Source organism: Coturnix japonica, chromosome 1, assembly GCF_001577835.2.
Source record: "Coturnix japonica isolate 7356 chromosome 1, Coturnix japonica 2.1, whole genome shotgun sequence".
NCBI classification, from domain to species: domain Eukaryota; kingdom Metazoa; phylum Chordata; class Aves; order Galliformes; family Phasianidae; genus Coturnix; species Coturnix japonica.
In genome coordinates this window covers 156,027,995-156,049,281 of record NC_029516.1, presented here as the reverse complement: position 1 = coordinate 156,049,281, position 21,287 = coordinate 156,027,995, and the positions used below count along the sequence as shown (strand labels likewise).

Genomic DNA, 21,287 nt, shown 5'->3' with positions numbered 1-21,287 from the left:
ATTTAATATTGAAGTTGAACCTGGAAAGAAGCAGAATTGTAGAAAGGGAGGTGGTTTTGATTTGCCTTTACTTCTTAGTGCCCGACTGATTTTTAGTTGGCTTTGGGAGGATTAATTTAATTTACTGCCAAGTCTGTTTTGCCTATGATGATAATTGATGAGTGATCTCCTTATCCTGTCTCAATGCACAAACTGTTCTATCTCTCCCGTCCTGCTGAGGAGGAGAAATAAGAGAGCCAAGAGAGTGGCTGGGTGGGCACCTGGCAGCCAGCCGAGGTTAAACCACTATAGGATGATGCATTTGAAATTAAAATGAACTGAGATTCTTAATGTTAATCTGTATGAGACTTCTGTATTGACAGTGATCACAAAGTGAAAAAATAACTTCTGTCTCGTCAGCTGTGTTTAGGGAAAAATTTACTGTCTAAAATTATGCGTGTGAGATTCCAGTCCACCGGATATGAAAAATAAAAATCATTTTCAAAGCAGTGCCTATTACTTTCTCTAATAATAACTTTCCAGTAATAGCAAGACAACAAGAAAACATTTTACAAGTGATACATTTGCTGGTGTTTGAATAGCAAGATGAGTATCCCACTTCTGTAGTGGTTACTTCTGTAAAACACACAAGGCATAAAGCTAACCAAGTTAGTGCTGCTGCATTGCTTCCAGAAGCAAACAGAAAGAGGAGATTAAGGCAGGTTTCACTGGAGACTAACAGTTGTGTAACAAAATCTCAAATTTGGTTTAGCTTCCAGGAAAAAAGACAACAAAACTTTGGGTCCCGGATGAAGAAGTGTCTCCTGAAACACTTGTCAAAGTAAGTAGCATTTCCTGTAATTGTGTTGTAGATAATAAAATTAAACGTCTGCATTCTTACAGCTGTCAACTTTGTTTCCTTGTCACCTTTATTAAAGTAAAACAAAGTAGCTATTTCTAAATAAATGGCTTTGCAAGAAAAAACATTTTTAGATTCATAGATGAAAATAATTCAGTTTTGGGAGCATCTTCTTTTATAAAATGAAGACAGTAAGTATGCACATTATTGACGGTTTACTGTCATTTATTATATCCTTATGTAAGCATTGCACATGGAATCTATTCCAGATGTTAACACAAATGAAGTTAGTTTGTTTTATTTTCCTGTTCAGCAGGAATTAAACATCATAAAGACATTTTCCCTTTTTCTTTATTTTGAATTTTTAGGGCATTTCAAGAGACTCTTAGTGGTGTTTTGGAACATGGAAAAAGCTGTTTTTGAACTTGTCCTTTTTCTCAAATGAGTACATGTGTTACATTGAATGTAGAAGTGTAACGTGTATTAAAGGAAATATTCTTTTTTACCCATGNTTTTCTCAAATGAGTACATGTGTTACATTGAATGTAGAAGTGTAACGTGTATTAAAGGAAATATTCTTTTTTACCCATGTTTAAAAATGTAATCTGAAGCTTGTTCTTTCTCTGATACAAATTTATTATTGCTATTTCTATTCTTTCTAGTTCATTTTTCACTCAAACAGACTTAGTCTCTACAGTATATGTCTTTTGTTTTTCAATGTCTTTCCTTCAGATAAGGGAGAGATTATAGTTTAACATTTCTTTTGTAGTTAGAAAGATGCATGCGCTTTGTACCATGCTGTTTTCAAGTTAATTAGAGCAGTTATTTGATTTCCAGTTCCTTTTGAATAAAGTCAATCTGATGATTTTAAGAAACTCTGCTTTCTCTCTTGAAGTTGTTAAACTCTTTGCACATTAATACTTCCTGGTCTGCTAGTTTAGTAAGTTCCTTGGTTTCCAGCTTGGTACAAAAGTAATTACTGGAAACCAGTTTTGTTTGGAGCTGATTTGTTAGCTTTTTACTCATTCAGCTACAGCAGAGGCATTTTTCCTATGCATGCAATGCTGTAGTTATGTAGTACACTCCAAAACCTGCCATTTTAAAATAGACATGGTTTCACTTCAGTGATTATGTGTATAACTTGGTGTAGACAATGTTGCTTGATATGTACATTTTTGAAGAGATTTGTGAAGATTTAAAATGGACATTTTGTTGATAAAACTTTTGGAAGTGAAATTGGCTTATAGAAAATCCTAGGGCAACTTGGAGTTGAAGCCAAGCTTAGAAACTGTGAGAAGCATTTTTTGGCAAGTGAAAAGAGATTATTATGAACATTGATCTGCAGATTAATATCTATTAACAAAACTAAAGCTATATTTAATGAAGAGTGCAGGCAACACCAAACTGAATAAAACTAAACTTCATAGTTGATCTTCCTTTAAGATTGGGCAGGGGACAACCTGAAATTCCTTCCAATCTGAATTATTTTTGTATAGTTATCCATCCTATTTGGCTGCAAAAATAACATTTAAAACATGGAGGTGGTGCAAACTGATGTTCAGGTAGCTTGATGCAGTGAGTAAGGATTTTCATGTCCCATACTAATTTTATTGGAAGATTTTCTTTGGAAGCATTGTTGTAATGTGGTCAAGACATTGTTAGAAGAAGCTGAGAAATAAGGAACAGAGAGGAAAGATAGAAAAATCCTGAAGGATGTGGATGTAGGATTTGCTACGTGGTAGCATGACTGAAGTAGTAGGCTTGTTAAAAACTAGGGGGAAGGAGCTGTGGCGAGGAAGAGAGAAGCAAAGGTTAGAATAAAAATCAGTCCAGAGGTGAATAGAGATGTAGGGGCACAAGACAGCATGTGGCAGTTCCCTCACTAAAGTTGTATGGACAGTAGTCTGGTGTTAATGAAGTTAGGCAGTTGTAGGAGTGCATTCACATACAGCACTTACTTGACCAAGTAGAACTATAATGTTTCTGTCTTCACAACAAATGGGAGGCAGTAATGATTTAGGTACTGGTTGTGACATGAAATAATTAAATAGATAGCAGTGGCTGTTTTGGCAGTCTATTATTATTGTCGTTGTCATCATCTTCTAAGTGGATATCTACAAACTGCTTCAGGGATACCTGAATACCAGTTTAGGGTTAGGGTGAGACTGAATTTCATTTGTGTTCCACAAACTTGATAGCCTGCCTCCTGCTGGTGTTCCCAATACACTTAATTCTGTTGGTGAAATAGATGGGCTGTGGTGCTAAAAATAAACTTGTAAAAATAACAGTGACAGAATTTTAAGATCTGAAGGGACCACTGTGTTCAGTTTTACATGAAGGAAGTCACATTATGAACTTCATTCAGTAATATTTTGACTATTAAGTTGATAGAATTTTCCCTTTCAGGGAAAAGGGAGATCTGAGTTACTATGTACAATCACATATGAAAAGAGAGTAATTGGATTTAGCATGTAGTAGGTTCATTCCAGTGCTAGATTCACATTTAGTTTTTTTATATTCATCTTCAGATTTTCTAGAGCTCTTGAATTCGATGTTCTGGATTTCTTCTCCCTTTGCTCCCCCTCCCCCCTTTGAGAATGTCTACTTGTTTTAGATGTTTCACTTTGCTGTAAGAAAATATTCCTCTTTCTGTTTTTGTTACTGTCTCTGCTCTCATACAGAAGGAAAACTAAAGACAGAGGGATTCAGACCATAAAGCAAGTTTAATCTCCAAATTCATGCTTTACTTTCACTACAGAAATTCAAAATTATTCAGTGTTCCATGATAGCTGCTAGATTCTGCATGCCTTTAGAAGCCTGCCTCAAAAGACTCAGTGTTTCCATTGGCAAAGGACAAGTTATCTTAAGTAACAGGCTTTGAGGCTTTTCTTTAAATAGCTAAGAAAGAAATATTCTTTTCCAGGGCCAGTTATCTTAATGTGGGTTAATACTGTACGGATCGAAATGTCTATGGAGTGGTTTTTAATTTGCATTTCTTAAATAGTTTTATATTCAAATATTACATATGTAAGGGCTTCATAAGGATTACTAAAGCATAGGAATTCTATGAGCATAGAAGTGTTTCATGTTTAGATCCAATAACATTTTCTTAAGGATACACTGTTTTACCAGTCACACAGTGCTTGGTAGATAAATAAAGTCAATTAAGACAATGTTTCCACAGGGCAGAATGTGCTTACTGGAAGAAACTGCTAAAACTTCAGCTAAATGCTGTATTACTTTAATTTGCTGTAATAAATGTCAAAGATTTTCAGTGAAGAATTTTTATATCTTTATTTTTATCTGTCTAGTTGTCTTTCAGTACTGGGCACAGTATTTTAAATGATGTTTTGCAGTCTTATCAAACTTACATTCTTAGTAGTAAAAAGCACTTGGGAAAACGCTAGTTTAACCGAGGGATTATTTCAAATAGTGATGATGTTATAATTTATGTATAATGTATGTAAGAGCGGGTGCATTATATTTATGAATATACTACACACAAAATATTTTATCATTTTTAAAATGAGTTATATGATGTGATTTGACATTTGCGTATCCAAATCTTTCAGATTCAGGCCATCAAGATGATGGTTCGATGGTTGCTAGGAATGAAGAACAATCACAGTAAATCAGGAACTTCTACTTTGAGGTTGCTAACAACAATACTACACAGTGATGGAGATTTGACAGAGCAGGGGAAAATTAGGTATGTAACAAATGGTAACATTTTGATGTCCTTGGTGATGCAGTAGGTAGAGAACATGAATTTTAGTCAAAGTAGTACTTAAACTGTTCTGTTACTGTATGAGAATCTTTATATGATTTGTTTTTTAAGAACTCAATTGTAAGCTTGGCTGAATTCCTACAGAAGTTTGCTGAGTCTTAGTTTATTTTAACACCCTGGATACAGCTGTATTTTAATGTTGGTTTTTTTTTCCTCTTTTATTGTCTTTTAAGGGCTGTTACTCAAACAGCAAGAATAAACTGAGTAATTTCCTCTATACCCCTGAAAATGGGTTTTTAATTTTTTTGTGTAGCTTACTGTTGCTGATGTACCAGTTGTCGTATATGCTCAAAATTCATGAACAGCCTTTCTCATAAAACACATTTGCTAGTGTATTGTTTTTAGCATGTTGCCAGAAACCAGGTGGGAATAGCTAGTACATGAAGCACTTCTGTTTGAAGGCAGATTTTATTCCCCGAAGGTCTCTGAAAGTGAAACGAAGTTGAAAATGTGTAAAGAAGATTAATTCTCAATAAATAATTTATCTTTTAGATCGCTGTTAGACAATTTATTTATTTCACTGGGTATTTTCTTGATCCTCTGCTGAAGAAGTGACAAGTTTTTAGGCAGTATTGTTTTCCAAATATTGAAAACTTGAGTCAACAGAAGTTGTGAAATGCAGGCATGGATTGTGCCAGCAAGAGTGAAAAGATTTTAATTTGGGGGCAGAGTTAAATGCTGTACAGCCATCATGCAAATGTCGGCCTATGTTGTGTAGGCCTATAAAGCTGCAAACCTGAGAATTTTCTGGTATATCATCTCCGTAGTAATGTGCAGGCTTTCTTAACATTTCTCATAAATAGATGTTTTATCGTTTTAAATTCTGTAATATGATTATTCATGGCAGTTAGAAGGGAACTAACTAACACCATTAGCTTTTCAGCATAACTGTTTGGAGCTCATTGACTTATCCAGTCCAGTAGCTTTGTGAAAAGGGGTCCAAGATAACTGATTATTACAGAGTGATCCATTCTGACAAACATAAGATCAGGCAAAATTGACAGGAGACCTCTGTGAATGAACAAAGAGCTCCTGACAAAACTCAGACTTAAAGAAGGTGTGCAGAAGGTGGAATAAAGGACAGGTAACCCAGGAGGAATATAGAGATGCTGTCTGAGCATGTGGAGACGTTAGTATAGTCAAAGCCCATCTTGAATTAAATCGAATGAGGGATGTCAAAGAGAACAGGGGGGGCTTGTAAATAGGTGACAAAAAGAGGACTAGGGAAGGTATGCACCCACTGCTGAATGGGGCAGGAGCCATGGTGATGCAGGATGTGAAAATGCTGGGGTATATTGAATTTCTTCCCTGTCTCAGCCTTTACTAGCAAGACCAGCCTCAGGAATAATAGAATCATAGAATTGCTCAGGTTGGAAAAGACCTTAAAGATCATCAAGTCCAACCACAACCTAAACGTACTACCTGAACACTAACAACCCACTGCTAAATCATGTCTCCAAGCACCACATCCAAATAGTTTTTAGACACATCCAGGGACACATCCAGGACTCAAACACCTCCCTGGGCAGCCTATTCCAGTCTCAGGCTCTGGAGAACAGGGGAATGTCTGGAGAAAACTACAGCCTTACCTTGGTGGAAAAGAACCAGTCAGGGAATACTTAAACCATCTAGACAAACGTAAGTGCATGACCTCTTATCGGAGGACACTAAAAACGTGACTGTAGGCCAGTCAGACTCACCTTCTTCCTTGGAGAGTGGAACAACTAGTTCTAGAAACCATTTTGAGGTATGTGAAATTAATCAAAAGTAGTTAGCATGGATTTAACAGTAGATACTCATATGCATGCTTGACCATCTTGATAATCTTCTTTGATAAAATGACAATTTTAGTAGACAAGAAGAGAGCAGTGGATATAATCTACCTTGACTTCAGGAGGCTTTTCAACACTTGCCTTCATTAAGATCCTCATAAATAAAAGCTGATGAAGCATGGGCTGGATGAGTAGATCATGAGATGGACTTAAAACTATCTGAATGGTCAAGTCCAAAACATGGTAATCAGTGGCACAAAGTCTTAGCTGAAGGCCAGGAACTAGTGCTGTACCCAAGAGGTCAGCCTCTTTAACACCTTTCTTAATGGTCTGGATCATGAGACAGAGCGTACCCTTAGCAAGTCTGTTGGTGACAGAAAAATGGATAATTCCGTGCACCAGAACATGCTGGGAGCTGCCTGGCTGGAAAGCAGAAAGGGGCCTGAGTGTCATGTCCAGTTGAACGTGAGCCAGCTGTGTGCCTTGGTGGCAAGAAAGGCAGTCAGCATACTGGGCTTCTGTAGGTGGAGTGTTGCCAGCAAACTGAGGGAGATCATTTTTCTCTACATCAGCACCACTGAGGCCCCACCTGGAGTTCTGTGTTCAGCAGCATCCAGTGCCAGGGCCAGAGACAATGAGCATGAACTGAAACACAGGAGGCTCTGTTTGAGCATAGGAATATTTTTTCCACTTGTGTAGGTGTGTGACCACTGGCACATGTTGCTTAAAGAGCTGGTGGAGTCTCCCTCATTGGGGTTACTCAAAAGATGTCTAGGTATGTTCTGGGCAGCCTTTTGGCTGTCCCTGCTTTAGCCGCTGTGTTATGTTCACTGACCTGTGGAGGTTCCATCTAACCACAACTATTCTGTGATGCCCAGTACTACACTTTCAAAAGCTCTTAACTTGCAACTTGCAGGGAGCACAGTTCTGCACTGGGTCTACTTCTGTGAACTGTAACGCCTTCATAAACTGAAGCAAGGAAGATGATGCTTCAGGCACGTTAGTTCTACACAGAGCTTCTTGATATCTGGCTGACACTTCCAGACCATTATTCCTCATCCTTTGAAAATGCAATGGCAGTGTGTATTGGGTCTCTGGTGTGGAAATCTCATACTTCTCCTTTCAGATTGCTGTAGGCTCTGAAGAGAGAAAAACTGTCTATTCAGTGCAGAATCTCACCTTCTAGACTACTAAATCTGCTGCTGTTCTCTGTAGAGTATATTTTTGTGTATGTGGTTTGTGTTTGTCTTTTAAATAATAATGTGTAGTTTGCTAAGGTAATTGAATTACAAGTAAGTGGCTGGGTTCTGGACACATTTGACCTCTTGTAGGCTAAAAGTCACGTTGTAATCACTTCTATTGCCATTCACTTCGGTGTTATAAAGTGTTCTAATCTTATTGTTCCATATCATTAGAAGGTTGAACTAAAGGTTCTGGGACAAGTATTTCTTAACCAACCATAAAAATGACTCAGATCTCAACCCTTTTTAAATCTACAGAGCTATACTCTTGCAGTGACCATGTGATATATTAAATTTCAAAGCACGATTCAGCCTAGAGTATGGTGTGAAGACAAAGGCCCACTTGGAAACGAAACAAATGAATCCTGACTCTTCATCTTTCTCACTTTGACACAGAGAGATTGTTGACTTTGTTGAATTGCTTTTAATTACTTTGAAATGTTAACATAGGTAAATTTAATTCACTGGTGTCAGGAATAGTTTGTTCGATATTGAGTTGTGTCAATAAACACTATTCTCAGTGGTTCTTTCCAGGTATTTATTTTTTATTTATTTGTTTACTACAAACAATTTTACAAGTTCAAAATTCAATATGGTACCAATTCTTCTATTTCTGATTAGTAAACACCCAAGCTGAATATTACATGCCTTATTTGTATGTATTTTAATCTATACTGAGCATAAAGTAAGAGCATTGGAGGCTGAAATAATTGATGCCAACTGCGAACCTGCAGTGAGACTTTTGGAAAGGCAGTCTGTATTTTTCCTTACACTAAAGGTTACAAAGAAAAAAAAAACACGTTAATTTTTGGCTTTTAGAATTTCATGGTATGTAATGATAACCTGCTATGCCATCTGACACACAACATTGTCAGAGGCTCCTTTTAGAAGAAATATTTTATTCTGTGGAAAATGGAAGATGCTTACAAAATTGGACACTGGCATTTATACCCTGTGGAGGAAAAGGCAAATCTTAACTGCCAGTTTGTGAAATGAGAGGTGATTATACACTAGATGTATTTTGAAGACACATTTATTTGGGGCAGAGCTTTGTGCATCTCAACACGGTATTTTCACTTGATAACGTCTTTCTATGTGGTTGCATTTCTGTTCTGATTTCAAACATTTAATCTTCAGCTACAGTCATAGCACTGCAGAAAATAAATGTCCAGGTCACCCTTTTAGCTCTTTTAGTTTCTGATATGACAAGGGATTCTGTAGAGTTAGTTTTCAAAATGTCAAGAAGTAATTGAAAACAATAGGTACATCAGTCTGAAATTTTAATTTCAGCCTTAGATTGGAAAATGTTTGGTTAAGACAATTTGATAAAATCCTTTATTAAGAGTTTCATTTTAGTATAATCCTCCGGGGTAATAGGATAGATCTGATCTTCATCTTCAATGATAAAAGTACATAACTGACACTGTCCTCCTCCTCCTCCCTGCAGCATGCTCACATGCTTATAGGTATTTCTGGGATACAAGAGCATGTGGGATATACCTCAAACTCCACAAAGTTTTAGCCAACTTGTATGTGAAATATCTTTTGATTTAGTTGTCAGAATTAAATGCTGTTACCGCCAAAGCTAGGGAAGAATGAAAGTTGTAAATTTCATCCTTTGGCTCTTTCATTCTGTACCATTAAATTATTGTTCAATTGTCCCCAGTGCACAAAAACTGAATTCTTATTGGATTCACGTATCACAGTAGATATGGAACTTAAAATGAAATTTAGTATTTGGGGGCCGAACATTACCATGTTAATCTTCCTGTCCTGTTCGAAATGTAGTGTAGTATTGTCCTGTCATCTGGTTGCTCATTTTTCCATAAAATACTGAGGCGTGTATAAGATCTGATTAGATTATATGAAAGTTTAAGCTCTTCAGGTAGTTTTATTGTGGATTCTGTTTAATGGTGGCTTTCAATCTTTAAAAGCTTTGTACAGTTTTCATGGTCACAGTAACACTTAGGAGTACAGCACTTGCTGTCCCTAAGGATAAAGGGCAAATGGTTAAGAAATTAAATGATATTAGTCCTGCTTGAATGAGTGATTATTTTTAATTTGGAATGCAATTTGGTTTTCACTCCAAAATATCAAAGGAATAGGCCGCACTCACTACTACTGGACATAATTCATTAGTGAGACACACAACTTTTTATTTTACTGCTTGATCTGAAGAAAGACAGTAGTAATGTAGTCTTACCGAGATAAAATTTCTAAGAGTAAAAGCCAAACTAAGTTTATTAATGGTCTCGTTGTGTGGATATCAAGGTCATGTGAAGATGCTTTTGAAATTCTAAGGACCTTTGTAAAGTGGTTACAGTCTGTAGAAGAAAATCTCCTTCAATACAAAAAAAATAGCAAATGCTTAGTGTTCTGCTGTGAAGGAATACAGTTTGCGTGTGCAAGTCAAGTAATACTACTTCCAACATGTTACAAATATTTTTAGTTGTTACATCCTTTTTGTCTTAAAACCACAGTTCACTTGGTCACCCATAACAGTTTCTAATTAAAATAAATCTGTGTTGAGGCGCAGTGTGGATTTCGAGCTATCTGTCATTACAAGAAAGTTTGGCACCTTTGGGGGCTGGAAGTGGGTTGTTTCTTTGGCAGGAGCCCCCGGCTGAAGGAAAATGAGCATTCTGAATAGAAGTCTTTTAGAGGTCTGTTGAGGTCTCTGAAAGGCAGCCTGGACTGTGCTGATCCAGCACACGGTTAAAACAGATTTACATCCATGTGGAACTTCTAGGAAGTTTCAAGAAATATTTTCATTGAAAAGTTGGGTCAAGGGAATAGGTATGTGCTAATGGACTTCAAAATCTGGTGAAGTGGAAACAACTTCTGATGAGCAGTTACTTGTGTGGTTGTCTGGGAATTGGGGTTGGGTGGAGGCCAAGTCTGTGGAAGTTTTCCCTTCGTTTTAAGTGCCTGTCTTTCAGCGATGCTGATTCACTGAAATTTAATTAAGTCAAATAATTCTACATTCTTTTATTAATTCATAACCTTGTGTGCTTGTTTTTCAGTAAACCTGATATGTCTCGATTGAGGTTGGCTGCAGGTAGTGCTATTGTGAAGCTGGCACAAGAACCTTGTTACCATGAAATCATCACCTTAGAACAGTACCAGCTGTGTGCACTAGCCATAAACGTAAGGAAGTTGGGTGTGATGTGTGGGATACTGGCAAATATATATGTGTGTAGTATATATGTTATTTGTTGTATCTGCTAATATGTCTTTATTCAAAACCATCAGGTTTGACATGAATTTCATTTTTCCAGCTTGTAATCCTGAAAATTGATTTTGAGTGAAAATTAAATATGTTTTACGGCAGTGACAATGTAGATAATGGTTTCTTGATACTTGGGTAGAATGCATTTGGAACGTGGAGGTCTATAAAGGTCATTGGTATGTTTTAAATTGCAGGAGGGTTAAGAGCAATTTCAGATGAGATATAGGGAGTCATCCCCAATTTCTGCCTTTGAGACTGAAGTAGCAGAAGGGAAATATCTTTCAAATTATAAGTGAAGACATGGAATTTCTCTCTCTTCCTGTTTTTAAAGCTTTGTAAATTTTACAGTAATTGAATGACCTTTGTATTTGTTTACCAAAATTGAGATTGTAAGCTCTTTCAGGATGGAAATTCTATGTTTATTGATCCATGAGGCACCTAATGGATTATAAATACTTATAAATAACTTTTCTAGATCTTCCTGAGTTTCTCTACAGTTTTCATCTTCCTTTCAGGCTGTTGAGTTCAGATCCTGAGGTGCAGAGGATCTACACTTCTTGATTATCTATGTGGAAAATAATACAGCCTGTATATGAGTTTTTCTAATATTTGCAGATATATATGCAAACATAAGATTATGCTAAGTTTCTATAATTTACTGTCAGTAGACACATAAGCTGTTAGAACTATATATAGTCCTTTTTGTCGCTACCAAGTCTAACCACAGCTAAGGGCACTCAGGTGACATTGAGGCCAACTCTGGTATTCTGTAACTTAATTTACAGCAAATTTTCTTTGTGGCCAGATCAGGAAGCAGATAAAACAAAAGGAAAATCTTAATTTTTAAGGTTTATTATGGTTGCATTCTGCTGTATTTCTGTGCTTGATATTTAATGGATCTTTTTTCTTTTTTTTTTCCTGAGAGAATGCCTCATTTTCTAATGTGGAATTACTGCAGTGTAGAATGTATAATTAAATGCTGTTGCCCATTGCTTTAATGTTGCTGTGGTGGAACAGGAACTTTATGATGATTAAGTGCACATAGTTTTTGTCCTTTTAAAATAAGTAATGTATGTATTTCCCAAGCCTGTAACTTCACCAGCAGCCAAGTTCTTTGTTTTGCAGAACAAACTGACATGTCGGCAAAGCTTCATGTTGAAAGACAGTAGAAAGTAGCGTTGACTACTTCAGTATTCCACAGTTTTTCAGATCAGATTTAAGATGTTATGATAAGCTGTTGAAAATACAGTTTTAGTTGTATAAAGAATAAATATTTTTTGTTATTTAAGGTACACTAAAAATATCAAAAGCAAAAGGAACCATTAACAACAACAACAAAAAAGGAAAAAACAAAGCAGCAAACAAACTTGCTGAGATTCTTTTATAATCTCAGTTTGAGGGCGTTTTAATTGTTTAAGCAAGTTTGTCAGTTTTCACTTATCAGGGTCATTTCTTAGGGAGGGGTACAAGCAGCTTTGCACATACTTTCAAAAAAGAAAAAGAGAATTGGAATTAAATTCAGAGAGTAAGTAGAAAACATTGGGCTTATGTATGATTTATAGTGGTATGCCAGGAAAAAAAGGAAGTTAGAGCTTGAGTGAGTTTGGTCCCTCTTCCTCTCAGTGATCTAGGGCACTGAGCTGGAATTATGGTTATTCTTGATATTAGGAGATAAAGGAATAAAAATAATCCCAAATTTTGACTCATAATGGCATCAGTAGCAAAGAACTATACCTTACATTAAGGCTAATCTAAGGATTTACTTCTTCATCATACAAGCTACGCAGAAGTCTGTTCTAAGGTTTCTAAAGACTTTAGATGTGAATAATATTAATGAATGGGAGAAAAGGGCTCCTTCCTTGTGCTTAGGGGTCGATTTACTGTGAAGACAGGCCATGTGCAGGTAGACCTTGAGTCCATCATACATACGGAGCCTGCAGTTTGGGTTGCTGCAGCTTCATCAATCAACTCTACCATTTGGAGGCTTTTTAAAAGTCTTAATATACTTTTTTTACCTCATTTGCAAATGCAGCAGATGGGGTGTTACCACTGACCACATTTTGTTTCTGTTCTTCCTGTTGGCTGATATCTGGAAACTCTCTAAATGTATTCTGATTTCAAAGCTGTCTTTTAACCTAATAGGTATTTATTTCTATTTTTTCTTCATATTTAGAGATTAAAAAAAAATCTTTTTCCTCTAGATCATTTTTTGCTGGGATAAATAATGTTACAATACTTTTTCCTGTGCATTTTCCACACCTGCAACTGTTAACATTTCTTGGCCTTGAATGGTGTCCTGATGTTTGTAGGTTGTTTTCATAAAGAGAATTTTGAAGTTAGTATCTCCTCTGGGAATGCATTGTCTAATAAATCATAAGAGTACACTTGCTCCCCTTGTTATTATTTTACTTTGTGTTCATTGACAACTGTTGGTCACAAATTATTCTCTTTTGTGGTCAGTCATGGTTCATAGGTTTCTACATTATGATGGAAATGTTTGGCAATCTCTTAAGCGTTTGACCTTTAGTTCTGTTAAGCATTACTCTATTTCCAATGCTAATGGCTTGATGAAGATTTGTGAAATTGCAATAATAAAATCAATAGTGTCTACTTATGATTAAACAGTATTTCATTGCAGACCTTTGCCTTTGGCCGCACAAACCGAGTGGTCCCATTATAAGCAATTTCTGTGCCAAGTCAGGCCTTGGATCCTGAGTGTGGTATCTTTTTCCACAGTCTGAGACTTCTGAGACTTAACTTTCTTCCTTGCCTTCAGGGAAACTTCAACTGATTAATTCAGTTCAATTGTTTGAATTGGTATTAAAAAAAACACACAAACAAAACCAAGCATTTCTACAGTTCCTTCATTTCTGTGGTGGTAGGATCTGAACTTGATTTGACATTTGCCCAGCCTTCTGTGTTTTATTTCACACTCAATATTAATTATAGAAAGTCTCACTGTGTGCTTTTTTGTTTTGTTTTTAATAGGATGAATGTTACCAAGTGAGGCAAATATTTGCTCAGAAACTTCACAAAGGGCTTTCTAGACTACGGCTGCCACTAGAGTATATGGCTATTTGTGCACTGTGTGCAAAAGATCCCGTGAAAGAGAGAAGAGCTCATGCTAGACAGTGCCTTGTGAAGAACATAAATGTCAGAAGGGAATATCTGAAGCAACATGCAGCAGTTAGTGGTAAGAGAATAGATGTCACTTTTTGGTACAAGTGCTAAAATTCAAAGGTTAATGCTAATACACTGTGAAAATATTATTTTCTGTTTCAGTGCACAGAACGGCTGTAACTTTTAAAGTTTTACTCACAGGTCTCTAATGAAAACCAGAAACAGAGTCCAGATTTTCTTTTGCACTTTAACAGGAATGAGTGAGATCTTCCAGTTTCATTAAGAGTTTTGTTAATGCTTTTGCCTAAGTATATTAGAAGTGAAGTAGTTTTTCAAAGGCGTATGTGTGCTCTTTGAATGTGGTTAATTATGTTTTAATTGATACAGCAATAATTAATTTCACTGAAGTAATTAATAATAGGAAACTTTAGTGACATTTTAAATGCTGTACTAAATTAACTTCTTTGAGCTGCTGTACCAAGTAGCTTATCTGGGCTTATCCTGACAAAAGGCTGTATTTGTAGGCACTTCAGGATGAGTTCATCTAATTCTTTTCTTCACAGTAACATCAATCTGATCATAGGAATGTTTTTAAGTTATTATGGATTAACATTAGCTATTTTTCTCTTAAAATCATTCTTTGTCTATTTTGACTATATAGATGACCGTGTTGTATGTGTGTGTTTGGCTACACTGGTATACAGATGTATGATAACATCGACCTTTCTGAAGAGCTCATGACATTTTGAGGAAGTGTCTCTGAGAGTTTTATTTCTTTGGAGGATTACTGATCGTTCTTGACTCTGACATTTGTGAAATGATGTGGATTTTTTTTTTGTCCTGGGGTACACCTGTTTTGTGAATCTGTTCTCATGGACGCTGTCAGATAACGAATTTCATTCTGCATTTATGAATCACAGATTTTATTAGCAGTGTCAGTCTGTGTGCTTCAGTCCCATTAGACTTAGATCAGAGAATAAGTCTGCAAAGAAATCCTTTTGTGTGCTGTTAATTAAACTTGGGGAGGAAGCCAGTACATTTTCTCTCTACTCAATAACAGGTAAAAAAGAAAACTCCATTCTGCAAAAGCCTTTAAGTCATCCTCGGATTATTCCTCTTGAAAACTGAAAAATTATTTCAGTTACGGAGGAGGAAAGCATAATAATTCTCATATAATGAAGCATAGTTGCTGACTTCCTAGTTGTACTAAGATAGATACTGCACAGTTACTATGGAAAAGTCATTGGAAGCAATGGTTGGACTCAATCATCTTTAAGGTCTTTTCCAACCTGAGTGATTGTATGATTCTATGAAGTGAAGCCTTGGTGTGTGAGATGTCTTGAATTCAGTAGGACGTCAAAGTGTGCCTGACAGGTTTTTTTTTTCTAGCTGAAAAAACTTTCCTTGAGTTATTCCACGAAATGGACATACACTGTAAACCAGAAGAACTTCTAATTTCACTGTGCATCTACATATTACCAGTTCTATCTGTTGTCTATCAAGTTGAAAACTCACAACAGTAGATCTTGATGTAAAAAAAACCAAACACGTTTCTTAACTTCTCATGGATGTGGATCTGGGGCACATTCTTGTTTCAGGTGCTTGTAGTTTATGTCCATGAAGCCATCCTGCCTTTCAGGTAGTCTTTCTCTTCTCTTTAGAGGTGAAATAAGATTGTGTTAATACTATTTTTGTAATGGTAAGGGTTAATATGTTTCAATACGTCCTTTTTCTTTTTTAAATGAATCTGTTTCAGTTTGTTTTGCAGACTTAGTTGATACTATTGCTGTAGTTACATTACCATGTGTACTAGTCAAGAAGTTACTAAAACTGTGATACTGAGCCTTCTAAAGTTCAAAATCAACTTTGTATTGCCTAGGACATATCTATGGCAAGCCAGTTTTTCTAGTGTTCTGAAATCGTAATTGTTTTTTCTTCCTTGTCACCTCTTTATTTTTCTTATTTAGCTGATGTCTGAAATGCAGGACAGTGCTTGAAGGAGAGGAGGATGTTTCAAAAGTTAATATTTGAATGTCACTAGGAACACATTATAATCTGCTCTGCAAAGTACACTGGATTAGTTACATAAATATACCTTAAAATACAAATAAATAGATGTCTTTTTTTTTTTTTTCAACCTCAATATGACTTACTAACGTTATGTGGTGTAATTACTCTCTATCTTTTAAGCGGATCAGTTGCAACAGCTATGGAAAGGTGCATCCATGGAACTTGGCAGTACTGTCTTCTGTGGTCATTGTGACTGAATCCCAATTTTCTATCAAGCCTTTGCATCATCTCCCTTAATCTATCCCATTTGTAATGATCTGCATAGAGTAAGATGTGGCTTTTGCATAGCAATTGTTTATTTTGTCTACAATAATGGTGTATTTTGTTTGGTATGCACACTGTTTTTCAAGCATATTTCATGAATACGCACTTTGGAGATTTAAAGAAAAAAAGCAATTTTTTTTTTAATATGTTTTTAAATAGCTTTCAAATAGGATTATATGCAATTATATAGCTCATAATGTTTATATATAAGTCTAGACTTCTTATTCACAACCTAATTTAGGATAGTTAAAGCTTCCTAAAGGAAGATTTTCCTGATATGGTCATATCTTTCACGACCTTCTACTTGCTCAAAAATGTGATCAGATATTTCTGAAAGTGGAGCCAGGAATTTCCCCCCTTCCTTCGTGTGTTCATTCAAACATTTATTCATAGACATGCTTATACTATGTATTTGCACGGGCCACAAGCATTGAGATGCTTTTACTGTAGTAATACACAGAATACTAGCGCATGCCTTGCCTATCATCCTGCTTGTTGCACTGTACATAGCTTTAATAACTTAAACGTGCTGTATATCCTTCAGTTGTTCAGTCATATTAGGATGGAGAAGGCTGTGTTGTTCTGTATGTCTTTCTGTAATCATTACCCTTTTTCATTCTGTTTATCAAACTTTTGAAATGCTGAAACTTTCTCTGTGATGTTGGCTCAGGCATCTTTTACTTTATGGAAGGTGTACTTTGTGATGGTGATGTCAGAGAGTCTTCAGTAGTAGTTCTTTTAACCCCATGAGAAAAGTTGGTCCATTTGACTGTTGTGATGTGGAGGACTTCTGTGCTCCTTCCTTAGCATTGGCTACAAGTCATACAGGATGGTACAAGAAGTTTTGAATGCTGTGAATGTCATAGTTCAGTTGAGGTGCTCTGCTCAAGGTGGAAACCTTTCAGACCGGGTCCACCCCTTTGTGGTGATCCCTTCAGCTGACCTCCTAACCCTTCTCTAGGAGATGAGGTAGGCTGTAGGTTTGGAGAACACTGCGGCAATTAGACAGCAAACTCTCATTTTCCCTTATTTTAAAAAAAGCTGATTTTCAGGATAGCTTCCAGCCCTGAAACATGTTTCATACATAGAAAAATTGATATTTTAAACATTAACGCACCAACAATTAGATGAATATTAACAAAAACGTCATGAGGAAACGAAAGATGCACATGATGTGTACTTATGGTTTATATTAGTGTATGCTGACTTAAAATTTTGCTCTTTTCTTTGCAGTAGAAAATATTCTAGGACAATGTATTTCTTGAGATGCAGTATTTTAATGTATCTTTCTTTTGCTTTTCAGAGAAACTGTTGTCGCTTCTACCAGAGTACGTTGTTCCTTATACAATACATCTTTTAGCTCATGACCCAGATTATGTCAAAGTCCAGGACATCGAACAGCTAAAGGACATTAAAGAGTAGGTCTATCTTTAATACTGTCATTTATAATAGTCTAATTTTATTCTAAGTAAAAATTTAATTTAATGAGGTACGCTGATACATTGTCCAGTACATGTAACAATGACAATTATTACTGTGAAACACTGTGGGAAAATGACATGTGTTTCTTTAGTGCTCTTTGACATCTTACAAAAGAACCTGCACCTTCTGCTCATCCTGACCTTTATTTCTCCTTTCTAATGAATTGGTTTAATGGAGTTAAGACTATTTAGATTTGTAATACTAGTAAACCTTGAGTAAACCACTTTCTGAGTGTGTCTATTTGACAGCGGTGTTTTTATTCATGTTTTTGTTTATGAGGAGTACTGCTCTTCTCCTTAGGTGTTTGTGGTTCATACTGGAAATATTGATGGCTAAAAATGAGAACAACAGTCATGCATTTATCAGAAAAATGGTAGAAAACATCAAGCAGACTAAAGATGCTCAAGGACCAGATGATGCAAAAATGAATGAAGTAGGTGACACTTTTTGATTGGAAAATGTGTTTAATTTTGACATGGCTCTGGAAATGAGTTACTTTTGTTTACACACCAACTTGAAGATGTGTTTTGATACAGTTGTATAGAGGATGTGTGTTGTTTATGTAGTGATTGCGTTATTGTAGTCTAGATGTCAGATACTGTGACAGATTGCCTGTGTTTCTGTAGAACATAATAGTTTGGCATTGTTCTGTTTCAGTCTCGGTAACATTAAATGCTACTTTCAGATGTGTGTAAGCTAGAGGTTTTACTCTTTTGAGTTGTCCCATAGTGAGAAATAGTAAGAAAAATACATTCATGAGATGGCTCTAGTTTGTATTACGTAGTGAATGGATCAAACTCATCTTGTTGAGGTTTTTGCATCACAGAATATGAGGACCACACAAAAAGTAATGCCTCCTATTTTATGGCATTGGCCCATGATGGCAGAGGTGGATGGATGTTGGTGGTATGGCAGTAGAGGTTGAGCTTTCCTACCAATATGCCGTTAAATGTTGTTGCCATGTGACAGATGGCAGCAGAGGGACAGTCTAACAAAAAGGCATCAGATATGGAAGTACATATGAAGCAAAGGTGTGTCACTAAATTCCTCCATGCAGAAAAATTGGCTCCCACTGACATTCATTCACAGTTGCTGCGCATTTATGGAGGCCAGTGAATGGATGTGAGCACAGTGAGGCGGTGGGTGTTGTGCTTCAGCAATGGTGATGGCACCATGAAAGACAAGCCACATTCCAGGTGACCATGCAGATTTTTATGAGCATGGCACGAAGGCTCTTGTTCATTGCTGGCCAAAATACATAGGTTATGGAAGTTACTGTGCTCAAAAAGCAGCATTTTGAAGCTGAGAATTTGTTCTATCAAACAGTGTTACTGTGCACTTTGTATCTATTGTAGTTTCCATGGAAATAAATAGGAGGCACTACTTTTGGAGTAATCTATGTATGTAAATATGTCACTATTTTACTTTTCCCAAAGGCATTTGGTTTAACTTTGTCTTTGAAACCATAACCTATGTTAATCTTAAAGTATAGAAAGATCATGGAAGCCAGCTTTCTTGAACTGCTGGGTGTACAGAGCTTTTCTGCTCTGTGTTTTAGATCTTGGTGATACACTGTTTAATATGGATGCTGCTGTTAAATATTCTTTTCAACTCGGGCCTTTTATAATCCTCTGCTCAAAAGAATATTTTTATCAGACTTTGAAATGACCTTCTGGTTTTTCATTTTTACTTTTTATTATTTACTACTTACAGAAACTCTACACAGTCTGTGATGTAGCAATGAATATCATTATGTCAAAGAGTACAACATACAGTTTGGAATCCCCTAAAGATCCTGTACTTCCGGCACGATATTTTACTCAACCTGACAAGGTAGACCTTGGAGTTTAATTTTTCTTGAGATAAGTCTATTTAAATCTTCAGTAGTTGTAATGCAAGAGTTCTGTAGATCTCGTAGAATTCTCTGTATTATCATTAGTAGAAGATGTGTGTTCATGTTTTTGTAAGTATTTGTGAACATGCGCTTTTCTACCTTTATAATTCTTTTAGGAGACATTATAGTTCAGGTTTAACATTTCAGAAGTATAAATGAACTATAAATGTAACGAAAATCTCTTCTAGTACTACTTCCAAAATGTTTATATCTTGTTCATTGATTACTTATTTTTTTTTTATTCCTTCTTTATAGAATTTTAGTAACACCAAAAATTATCTTCCTCCAGAAATGAAGTCATTTTTCACTCCTGGAAAGGTGTGTGTTTATTTATTTATTATTAAAAAAAATCATCTGTCTACTTTAAATAAATAACAACAACTTAATAATAATTCAGTATTTAGTAAAGGAAAGGACATATTATGGTTTTCATCTGGGTTAATGTATCTTGTTCCTAATTGCAGGGAAACATGTATCTGCTACTTTGCTAAAGAACGTCTTCATTAGCCTTAGCTTTGCAAATGAAGCATTAGCTGTGAGCCAACTGCTTTCTAGTAGAGGTAGAATGCAAGTTAGGAAAAAAATAGTGTGATATCTTCATTCTCAAAGATGAAAGCCAACGTTTACTGATGTGAATGTATAAGCACTGTGTTAAGTGTTTCAATATTTGAATTCTGTGAGTTAGAAATCACTTTTTACTGGAGATACAAGAGCTCTAAAAAGGAAGTTTTGTCTTTAGATTTCAAACAGTCAAATTTAAGTTCTGTCACCCAGTGTTTGATGTTCTTAACTTCTGTCCCAAGCTTTCTGATAATAAGTTTGCCGCAACAACATTAAAAGACAAGTAACATGGTTTTGCTACCATGAAAAATCAGGGTGGTTGAGGTTGGAAGGACCTCTAAAGGTCATCTGATCCCAAAGCCGCTGTTCTCTCAGCCTTGTCTCAACTGAGAAATGCTCTTGAATCTTCATCATCTTGGTGATCCTTTGTTGGATTTTCCAGTAGCTCTATATATCGCATATGGCTTAATCTGAAATTCTTTTTCTAAGTGGAGTTTTATATTTACCATTCTAGAGCCAGGTACTCTAGCTCCTTTTTTATTTTATAGTTCTGGAACTTTGTAAAAAGCAAACACCAAATTTTTGAGCACTAAAAATATTCAATTGCTTCTTCATTACGAAAACATGATATGAGAATTGGTCTAGAGTGTTGCCTTTTGGGGATGGAGTACTAAATTGTGTGGATTTTTGTTAGGTGGATCTAAGCAGGAGATAGTATTTGAGGGCAGTAGCATCTTTGTTGTGGTCTCAGTGTTGAGGGTTAAACTGTTAGTGCATGTTCTGATAGTTGTAAGTCCCTCCTTAGGAGTTAATCAAGTTTGGGTTTCAACATCTGTCCTTTTGAGCTTTTTCTGTATTCACGTATAAATCTCTGAAAAAGGAATGCTCAGAGCTGCTGTGATGTTAAGCCGTGTGGCTTTTTCTTTCTGCTGTCACCAACTAGAATCAAATACTGAAATAGAGAACGGATCATCCTAGATGTTGTGAAGCCTGGGGAATGGTCTTTAACTGTTCACCATTTGTGTAGGC

The 21,287-nt window shown here is 36.1% G+C and overlaps 1 protein-coding gene across 1 annotated transcript in view; it reads left to right on the top strand.

The window, feature by feature from the left end:
- Positions 1–21,287, top strand: part of PDS5B (PDS5 cohesin associated factor B) — a 100,812-nt gene that overhangs the window by 66,773 nt on the left and 12,752 nt on the right. The window contains 8 exon segments of the mRNA XM_015852030.2: positions 752–820; positions 4,411–4,547; positions 10,662–10,785; positions 13,856–14,060; positions 17,625–17,739; positions 18,104–18,236; positions 19,517–19,636; positions 19,953–20,015. Of these exon segments, the coding sequence (XP_015707516.1) occupies positions 752–820; positions 4,411–4,547; positions 10,662–10,785; positions 13,856–14,060; positions 17,625–17,739; positions 18,104–18,236; positions 19,517–19,636; positions 19,953–20,015 (966 nt within the window).